This window comes from Epinephelus fuscoguttatus, linkage group LG12 (assembly GCF_011397635.1).
Source record: "Epinephelus fuscoguttatus linkage group LG12, E.fuscoguttatus.final_Chr_v1".
NCBI lineage: Eukaryota > Metazoa > Chordata > Actinopteri > Perciformes > Serranidae > Epinephelus > Epinephelus fuscoguttatus.
The window spans coordinates 31,523,142-31,533,896 of NC_064763.1; the positions used below are offsets into that span (position 1 = coordinate 31,523,142).

Sequence of the window (10,755 nt, forward strand, 5' to 3'; positions counted from 1 at the left end):
ATTTTGCCACCAGGTGTCTGTCTTTCCTCGTTCACACACCTGACAACTTTCTCAGAGTGGCTTTTTCTCTCTCTTTGTTTCACACGTGCGCACACACACACACACACACACACACACACACACACACACACACACACACACACACACACCTTTTGTCATACTCATGACCGTCTCCTTCCCACCCTCAAATGTAGCTCAGAGTCAGTATGTGAAGGCAGCTGAAATTAGTCTTTCAGGCTCTCCTCTAGTCTCTGTGCTGATCATGGATTTTTCTGTCTACCTCCCGACTCTGCTGTCTGTCCTTTCTCAGTGCACAGGTAGGAAACAAACACACACGCACACATAGGACAATTAAAACTGCATAAAAAGCTGTGCTTGGATTTAGTTTTTGGGCCTAGTTTACATCTTGGCCACACATTCCTTTAAATTTGGGAGTTTTAAACTTTTGAATCATTACTTTATCCCTTATTAAAAGTATTTTGCTGCTGCAGTTGCAGGTAGTTAAAATATACTGAAGAGACTGATGCAGCATTTCATGAAGATGCTTTGCAAATGTGACTTCTAACAGAAGAGAAAAACTTTTACAGCTACAGAACTTAATTAAAGGCAGCGATTCTCCCCCTGCACTAAGAAAGAGCTCACAAGATAACTGACTGTTGAAAAGCAGAAACTACATTTCTGAAACACAAAGATATGCATATATTCCACTGGAGCTTCTTTTTTCATGTACATTATGGGCTAACTTTATTTCTTCAGGGCACTTCAAATAAAAAAAGGGAGAAAAGTAGATTTTGAACTGGTCACAGCTGGTGGACATACTGCAGATTATTTCCTTAAATCACTGATTAACATTTGGTCCATAAAATATATTTTAAAACAAGAAAAAAAAAACTGTGGAAAAAAAGAGCTCAAGGTGTGACATCAAATACCTTGTCTTGTTTTGTCCAAGCAACAGCCCCAAACATTACAATATAAGACCAAAAATAGCAGCAAACTCTCCCTTTTGAGAAGCTGGAACTGAAGCATTTTTACTTGAAAAAAAAAAAGCTTAATAATCAATAATCAGAATAGTTGCTGCTTTATGTTGATGAACTAATTAATTAATGGACTAATCTTTGCAGCTCTAGTTTCAAGAGGAAGTTGCTTTGTTTTAAAGGAGCTGTATGTGACATTTTAACCTGTTCTCACTCTGAAGTCATCACATGTAGGTGGCTGAGCCAGCAGCTAACAGTGCTAACAGTGCTCACAAAGCTAATACTGTTAACAGGAACGCTGTTCCGCCAGTGTTGGGCAGGATGGTGTTATCTAACCGCTGTATCAGAACAAAGCAGAGCTGTGACCGTTAGCTAGCCAGTAGGCTATGGCCCCCAAGGCTGATAGATGGTGCCAACATGTTAGTGCCAGAAGCTGCAGTTCCTTAAACAGCCTGTTGAGGCTGGCTCCAGAAGCCAGTCAGTCCTCATAGACCCCCATGTTAAAATGCCTAACTTAATAGCAGAAATAATAATAATAAAAAAAAAGCCTTTGGTCTCTACAGTTAATGTCACTGTTGAAGGGGTGAATTTTTCTATAACTCACCTGTATACATTTTATTAAGGCTTGAAGTTATGCACAATTAAGAGTGGGCTCTGAGAGATCCACCCCTCACTCCTCCAAATATGGTCACTTCTGGCTCCAAAAACCAAGATGCCAACGGCCAAGTGCTGAACTTGAGGCTTTAAAACTGGAGTCCAGCTACGTCCGTTATTTTTAGTCTATGCAAAAAACAAAGAAGCTTGTATTACAACCATAGATGTATAGTAATAGCTAGATATTGGACCTCAAGATGGCCCCTATTCAGTTCAATGGAGTTGCTCACCTAATGCATATGCCAAAAAAAGTTCCCAGCTTCCAGGTTTACTTCTGGGCAATGCAGCTCACTGAATATGCATAGCAGTGTTTCTTCTGCTGACTCTGCCTGCAAGTTCTTTCTCAGCTCATAAACTTTACACTGTGATGACGTCATGGATTTTTAAATCGCTTTTATCGGCTTGAGGAAATTTTTACAAATATAAAACTACCATGGATCAAAGTTTCTTGTTAGTCATAACTAAAACTGACCTTGTTTTCAGTGTGTCCTGTCAGCAGTTTTACAGACGGTGGTCTATGAGGAAAATGCTTTTTTGGCCAAGTTTCAAGTTTATTTGTCACATACACAATTATATTCCTATTCATATATTCTATTCTGAAAACAAGTTAAAAAATAAAGAGGCAGCTGAGTGGACCACCCTCCTAAGAGACAAATAGTTCCGTTTGGTGCTGCCTCCCATCCAGGTGATGAGGCCGAAAGGGATTTTTTTGCTGCAATATCGCAAATGGCCACTGGGAAAAATTGGTAACAAGGCTGAGCAGCTCTCCTGGGGGTCTGTTCAGGACACTATTACTCCACTATTTTTTGACATTTCATATAGTTGTTTTGTGCTTCAGTACATTAATGCTTTCAATGTCCCATACAGCTCCTTTAAAGTGGGACGATGTATCTTTTGTTGAAAAGCAACGACTAATATGAGCTAAGATTAGCCACCACACCCTAACGCTCATACCAGACCAAGGAAGGTTTAGACCTTCGAACTGAGCTTAACTGTTCTCTATTACTTGTGAGTTAGATTTGTCATTTGTAAGAGGAAGAGTGTGTTATTTCTTTTTTTTTTCAAACTTCACACTGTGTAACTTTAAAGGCTAAAAAAAAAAGATGTGAACCACTGATGTAATCAATGCATTTCTTTAGAAGCTAGTTCATCAGCATCATGTGGACTAAGTGTAAAGAAAGGAAAAGAAAAGAAAACAGTGGATTGTCTCATGTTTGGCTTCTCTGTGCTGCTCACTTTGGCACAGGTGTATGAGCCAGGTGGAGCAAAGCCAGCCTCCACCTGTGCATTGTTCTCAGTTGGTGAGAACTGTTGTCCCCTTTCAGAGAATGGCATTGTGGGAGACAGCGGGGTTAATCTGTGTTCCTATATTAGCTAAATGGTTCTCTATAGCGCCTTTCATTCCCATTGCAGAGTCAGACACTGGAGTTCACATCAGCCACACAATACACAACCACAGCATCAGACTAATCGGCCTCACCAGCACCTCTTTGATGGACACGTTTAATGCGGCGCCGCAGTTAAGGAGTTGGATAAAGGGCCAGCGGTCCAATAAGTGAAATCACCACTTCTGATTAAAGATCAGTCTGTATCTCTTTATCTTAATAAAGGATTCATTTTGATATGCCAAGTCCATAATGGCAATTTAGCTTCTACTGTGATTATTGATTTCACATTATGACCTCAGCTTCAACATTTGTAAATCTAATGCAGGAATGTCAGTGTGTCTTTTTTAATTTTAACAGTATAAATCAGACTTTGGTCAATATATTCAACTCTGATTGGCTAATGGCACTGGCTCTTTTAATGCTAACAGTGACCAGCAAGTACAGTACAAGTACCAAGAGGTACATATTAAAAATGTATTGTTGTAAAAATGTATTGGCAGTTTTTCTCCAATGCTCTGGTGCACTCCTGCCAACTTCAGCAGCATTTCTGAGTTCACATTGCAACCATAAATGATCATTCGTATATCAGTTACTCACCTCGTGTCACCTTGAATTCATGAATAAAACTTTGTCTTTCTGGCATGCCTCCACAACGAATGAAGAATCCAAAAACAGCTAACATTCTTGATAAATTGAAGTAAAGGTGGACTGCGTTTAAAAACAGAAAACTATATCGAAACTCACACAACTCATGCAGGATAATACAAATCTTATTTATCCAGTCATATGCACAATTCCCTTCCTATTCAAAAAAATTCCGCATAAACAGTCTCACGCAGGGACGAGTAGCACACACGGGCAAGCATGTGTGTTTTTTCTCTGTTCGAGCAGAGCTCAAACATATGCACTTGCCCAGGTGTGTTACTTGTATGCAGAAGTGTTTTAAATAGTACAGTTTTAGTAAAAGTGCATGTGTTTAGGAGGTACTGAGGATACAACTTGATAAATAAGACCTGGATTATACTATACGAGTTGTTTGAGGGTTTGTTCATGGATTTTTTTTTATATAATTTTGCTGTTGTTAAACACAAACTCCTTTACTTTAATTCAGCAAGAATGTTGGCTGTTTTTGGATTTCTCATTCACCATGGAGACATGCCAGAGAGACAAAGCTGTCTTCACAAATTCAAGGTAACACAAGATGAGTAACTGATATGATGATGATGATGATGATGATGATGATGATTCTTTAAAGTCTTCTGCTCACAGTATTCTCAGTGTTATTCCCAGTAAAAAAAAAAAAAAAAAAGCATTTCTATTGTTTTAACGCACTGACTGGTTGAAGCAAAGGTAAAACAATACTTTGACTCTATAGGAATCACATGTAAATGAAAAAACAGAGGGTAAAGAAACTAGGAAATGCAGCTGTGGTGTTGGGATTGTAAGATGAGAAATTCTATGTAGGGACATTATTAAAATTCGCATCAGTAATATCACTCTGGCACCTTGTCCATCCCTTCAGCTGCTTCCCTCAGTGTTCATGCACATCATTGCCATTCTTCATCCAACAGATGCCCTCTGAATTTCCCTCACCCTCACGTCCAACTGAACTTCCCCACCAACCCACTCACCTGTTTCCCATTTCTCCTAATCAGCCCAGCACATTTATCTGTTCATTTTCACCAGTTCTCTGTCAGCTTGTCAAAGTTGCAGTGTTGTTTACTCAATTCACGTTAGTGCTTTTAAGCTGGAACCAAACAAATCTGATAAAATGATCTGGTCTCAATTAAGTGCATTTTTTTTTAAAGAACTGGTAATTCGACAAACAAATCTCACGTCCAGGTCACACTGCAAGGCCAGTGATGACATCACTGTAGTCATACCGAGGTTGGATTTGTCGAATAAAACATTTGTATCTCAGGTGTGTGAGCAGGTGTGTGATATTGCTGACTGTGTGAACAACTTTGAGAACACAGTTTTGAGCATGCGTTTGTTGTTTTGCATATAAAAAGACAGTTGTGTGTTGTTCTCATTGTCTGTTCTCAAAACTGGGCATTTTTTGGTTTGTGCGTCAAACCATTGGAGAAAAACTTAGCTTTGCATTTATATAATTTAATGAATTCCCCACCAAATAATATATCATATATATATATATTTCATGTATCAAATATTGTTGTGTATTTAGCCTCTTGTCACCACAGCAGTTTTCTACCTAGCCGGCTGGACACTCATTAAATTAAAGCCATCATTGTGGTTTCTTTTTAACCCTGTGTGTTCAAGTTCAAAGTGATCACCTGTATTTTCAGTGTTTGTGTAACCTCCAGTTAAATAGCAGTGAGCTTTGCTCCCAACAAACTGGTGAGGAAATCACTGCATGTGTCACGTGTTGGTCATGCATCATTAATTTGTCATTGCTGACACATTTGTCATGTTATGCTCATATTAGTGCTGTGAGAGAATTTATATTTCACTGATGAGCACAAAGAGGCGTCTGAAGGACAGGATTAGTAATGTGAGAATTAATAATTATCTTGGCTTGTGTGTATGTGTGTGTGTGTGTGTGTGTGTGTGTGTGTGTGTGTGTGTGTGTGCGCGCGCAGAGCACAAACACGTTAGCAGGTCAGTGAGTAAGACTGCTGACTGAGAACATAAACACAGTGGTTAATGGAGCGTGAAAATGAGAGGAATTAATGCTCAGTTATTAACCAGTGAGAGAGAGAGAGAGAGACACATTGTTTGACACAAGAGAGAAGTGTCCTGAACAATAATATTCTGTGTGTCTGCGTCTAAACTGAGCTCTGTACTTTCTTTCCAGCTCAGTGGTGTTACCAGAGCCAGTACTCCTGTGACGACACATGCAGAGGTAAGACTCAAATGGAAACCCTATAATGAAAGAACGCACTTGACATGTCCTTCACAAGCCTGTGATCTGTAAAGTAAGTAAAACTTCTGTACAATACCTGCTCAGCATCAAACAGCAGACACATTGAATGATCGGCTGGTGAACATGGTGCAGCATTTAGCAGCTAAGGAGCCAGATAATACCCTCAGGAGTTGGTAGAGACCAAAAGCGGAGCTAAAAGGAGGGTAGATATTGGTCTTCAATTTTAATGTTGTTTTATATCTGCTGGATGGAACATATCAATAATGTGTTCAGAGCTATTTTTTTGCTGCACCCCAACTGGACAAAAAAAATATCAGTTGTTCAGATGTACACTCTTCCATACACTTGGATAAAGTTGAATAATTCTCAAGAGACATATTTAAAAGAATAGTCCAAATCAAAGCAGCCAAGGTTGAGACATCCTGGCTTTTTGACTGCTGTAGTAATGTCCATCATGCAATGCTCAGAGGCGTCTCTCCTCAGAGCCTCTTGCCTCTTAAATGCTCACTTCTTTCAAACATCACACCTACAGTTTTGTGACCAGCCTAGTCACCACAATAAATGGCATTGTACATTTCTGCAAACCACACATATGTTACACTTACATGTTTTTTTACGTATCATACCAACATTTCTAAAGCGACATAGTTCAGAGGACATATATATGAGCTGAGTTTCTCATTAGGAGGAGAGGATGGTGGAAGGGCATGCAAGATGGCTGCCAAGCAGCAGAGCAAGTGGATGAGTTTTAACAAGAGTATGGGACATGTCCAGCTATGCTTGCAGCAGCCTAACTGTGTATTTTAAAGATATACTATGCAGGATTTTCCTTTAAAAACAATTTATAGACTCATACAGAAGTAATCCCTCCCAGTCATTGCTTACAACCCAACAGAATGTGTGTGTATTTTTCTGCAGAGACGTGTAGTTTCTTATTTTCTTTTCTGTATTTGGGATGTCTGTGGGCATGTACCCCCATAGTGCCCAGGTGAGGTCAGGGCTTTATCAAAAAGTCAGTGACTAGGTGTCAGAACATAAGCAGCAGACATCCAAGAGACACGGTGCTGAAAACAAAAAAACAATTCAAAACACCAAAAGAGAGTGAATCTTTCTGATATTCTAGACATTATCTTTATAGTTTTACAGATGATTCTTTTGCAATACACCAAAACAATTATCTGAGAACAACTGAAAGCAGAAGACTATATGTTCATCCTCAGTTGGATTAGTAGTACTAACAATGTTTTCACAATAGTGCAGGTGAATGGTATTGTGCATTACAGAGCTTTAAAGATACTGTGTGTAACAAGAACTTAATATATGCAGCCCTGACTCACCTGGTCTTCTCAGTAACATGGGGAAATAAAGACCAGTGTCACAGTGAAGCCTAACATCTGATGATGTTGCTGCTACTGTTTGTGTCGTTCAGATCCTATCCGCTGGGCAGCTCAGTTTCCCAGCTGTGGAGGATTACGCCAATCACCCATTAACATTGTCACCAGCAAAGTGCATGTCAACAGTGCCCTGCCACCCTTCAACTTCATCGGCCACACCAACACAAACAACATCACAGTGGAAAACAAAGGACACTCTGGTAATGACAAGCCCATGTTACTTTCCTCCCTGTCAGTCCAGTTGTTTTTACCAGATGTTTGTTGATAAACTCTAAGTCTTACACTTGTATTCTTTTCACTGTAGCTCACTTTGCTCTGCCGCAGTCGGTCCGACTGACAGGAGGAGCTCTGCCCGGTCACTACAGAGCCGCCCAGTTTCACTTCCACTGGGGAGGTGAAGGGACGCCAGGATCAGAGCACACCATTGATGGAGAGAGGTTCCCCATGGAGGTTCGTCTCACAGCAGCCAACATATCATTTGTTGCCTTAGTAATAAAAGTGTTGTGCGGGAAAACATCTTCTAGTCAACACAGGGCTCAGTTAGGTTGAAGTGTAGGACAGTTTTTGCAACATTTTCCATTAGACACCAGCATTTTTCTTTTTAACATGGTGGAAGTAGGACTTACAGTGTTACAGTAGCTGTGATTGCATGTTTCTCTTCATGTAGGGGCAGTATAACAGTGTGTATGGTCATATTTATTGAGATTTTCATGAGCATTATATCTAAATTGACATCTATAGTATCAGCCAAACCAGCCAATCAGAGGAGAAATTAAAACCAGCAATAAGCAGATTGCAGCTTTTTTTTAATGTTTTGGGGGGTTTTTTGGAAAATGTGTTAAACATGGTTATACTGTGGGCCAGTATAAAATGCCATCCATAGAGTGACCCAGTTTGTTGTGTTTTGTGTTTCCAGCTGCATATAGTCCACATCAAGGAGCCGTACGGCTCTCTGGCAGAGGCAGAGCATGATATGGCCGGTATAGCTCTGCTTGCCTTCCTGTTTGAGGTAACATGTTAAAAGGACAGTTCATCCCCAAACAAAAATACATATATTTCCTCTCACCTGTAGTGCTATTCACCAGTCTAGATTGTTTTGGTGTGAGTTGCAGGAAATATCAACCATAGAGGTGTCTGACTTCTCTCAAATATGATGGAAACACATTTGAAAAACTCACCATCAGCAATGTCTCTTTCCAGAAATCATGACCCGGTCACTCAAGATATTCCACAGACCTCATTCTGAGCAGTTTTATGTAGGAAACAACATCCGCCAACTGAATCAGTGCACAGAAGGAAATGTGTATATACTCATAGACGAGAGGCTCGTGATTGTGAGAGTGTGAGATGTGTCCTCCTCGGCTGAGCTGTAAGGTCAGCTAGCTCAGTGGTGCTAGGTGAGCTAGCTGTAGATGCACGCTTCCTTCTGCACAGTGATACACTTGGTGGGTGTATTTCAGCAGAGAGAAAATAGTTCCTACATGAAACTGCTCACAACAATGTCTGTGGATTATCTTGAGTAACCAGATCATGATTAAAGAGACATTGCTTTTGATTTTTTCAAATGTATTTTTGGGGGCTTTAAGCACCAAAAGCCAAGTGCCATCTAGTTCCATTATATTGGAGAGAAGGCAGACATGTCTACAGCTGATATCTTCAACACACACCAAAACAATCTAGATTAATAAATAGCACTACACACAAGAGGTAAATACGTATTTTTTTTATTTTGGGGTGAACTGTCCCTTTAAGATTTGTCTTCATGACTCTGCACCTTAATAAAGATAAATTATCAAGACTTGCATCATAACATCGATGGTGTCTTCCTCACAGGAAACAACCGATGATCATCCTCATCTGGACCCAGTAATAGCTGCTTTGGGCCGAGTACAAAACAATGGTATGGCTTTGGTAACTTACATTAACTTTTTGTTAGTGTAAGGCCCTTAAATCAATAAAATCAATTTTCAGTCTATTGTACAATTAAATCAAACCTAACTTTTCCTCCAAACACCTCTCCTCCCTTCTTTCTGTGTTAAGGCAGCAGCACAGTGATCCAAAACTTTCGACTCAGTGACATTATCCCGTCTGCAAAGGAGCTCCACAGTTACTACCGCTATGTGGGTTCCATGACAACTCCAGGATGTGAACAGGCCGTTGCCTGGACGGTGTTTCACAAAACTCTGCCCATCAGCAGTCGACAGGTGAGCAAGTATAGACTGAAAGCTTGGAGTCAGCACACTGGTGACAAACTAGTCTTTCTAGTCTCTAGATTCTAACAAATCTGTGAACTTTTGACATAAATAGAGATACAGTGAAGTCCTTTACATCATTCATTATGATATTTAATTGAAAAAAATGTTATATCCAGTGCAGAACTTAACTTTTGAGAGAAGATTTTTGGGAATTAAAATAAGAAGTGTCTGTAATAAGTTTAATTTTTAAGAGCTGGAAGTTTTAACATTGGAAAAGTGGAAAGTAAATGTAGAAAGTCTGAAGGATCAGTGCCTGATAAAAGAGGTTGATCCTCTTTCCTTCCCACTCCAGCTGGATGCAATAGTTCGGCAGTGTCGATTCTGGACGGGACAGCCCATGACAGACATCTTCAGACCTACGCAGCCTCTGGACGGTAGAGTTGTGTACCGGTCCAAGGCGAGTGCAGCTCTGACGAGTGTGATCCACCTGTGGTTCCGTGTGTTCTCAGCCGTAATCGGGACAACGTGTCTGATACACTGACTCAAGACATAAAAACACCTGATTTTAGTGGCAGAAGCTCGTGTATGTATCAAGGCAACTTTAACCTGTGTGATAGTTAAACAACAAACTGTTTATTATGTTTAAGGTTATTCATTAAACAAAATGTCACCTGCATTTGCACACAAACTATGGAACACTAAATCCATCATGATTGTTGTGACAGTGAGAGAATTTATTTTTTAAGGTGAAAGTAACTCACCTCTTAGCACTTAGTCTGTGTGTGAGTATTACGTAGGATCTTTACCTCAGCAGGCCTTTATGTTTCCTTTATTATGTTGTCATTAGGGGTCCATATATTCCTATATATATTCCTTAATGTGTTTTTTCAGTGAGATAGAAGTGTGATGAATAAAAAAAAATCTAGAATTAGGGGTTCACAGTAACCTTTCTTTTTTTTCTTTCTGACAGTTACAAGCTGACTGACTTCCCTTTTTCATGAAGTGCTATCTCTTCTGTACTTCTGCATATTGTTTTCTTCGCTGTCTGTCAGGGTTTAATGTAGAAGACCAGACAATCAAGGCATTTCCTACGTGTACTGTACATGTGTTAATTTGTGGGAAAACCAAACAAGTTGTAAAATGTATATAAATACCTTTGATTCTCTGCCATAATCATGAGTTCTTCTTTATTACTGCTTATGGCTCTCTTTAAGTGGTTAGTGCTGAGTGCATTGTTTTGACTATAATCAACATTTATCAAATTAA

The 10,755-nt window shown here is 39.7% G+C and overlaps 1 protein-coding gene across 1 annotated transcript; it reads left to right on the forward strand.

Moving 5' to 3' along the window:
* The first annotated feature begins 176 nt into the window (after positions 1-176).
* ca4c (carbonic anhydrase IV c) lies at positions 177-10,468 on the forward strand. The gene is made up of 8 exons (XM_049592278.1): positions 177-317; positions 5,832-5,879; positions 7,330-7,494; positions 7,599-7,744; positions 8,211-8,303; positions 9,128-9,194; positions 9,335-9,498; positions 9,842-10,468. The coding sequence occupies exons 1-8, from the start codon at positions 263-265 to the stop codon at positions 10,028-10,030; spliced, it is 927 nt and encodes a 308-aa protein (XP_049448235.1). The 5' UTR covers positions 177-262; the 3' UTR covers positions 10,031-10,468.
* The last annotated feature ends 287 nt before the right edge of the window (positions 10,469-10,755 follow it).

What these genes read in the sequence shown, in the direction of transcription:
- ca4c (XM_049592278.1), top strand. Translation starts at nt 263, where the DNA reads ATGGATTTTTCTGTCTACCTCCCGACTCTGCTGTCTGTCCTTTCTCAG. An exon ending in TGTCCTTTCTCAGTGCACAG is followed by an intron (nt 318 to 5,831) that starts GTAGGAAACAAA and finishes CTTTCTTTCCAG; the next exon opens with CTCAGTGGTGTTACCAGAGC. An exon ending in GGAAAACAAAGGACACTCTG is followed by an intron (nt 7,495 to 7,598) that starts GTAATGACAAGC and finishes TTTTCACTGTAG; the next exon opens with CTCACTTTGCTCTGCCGCAG.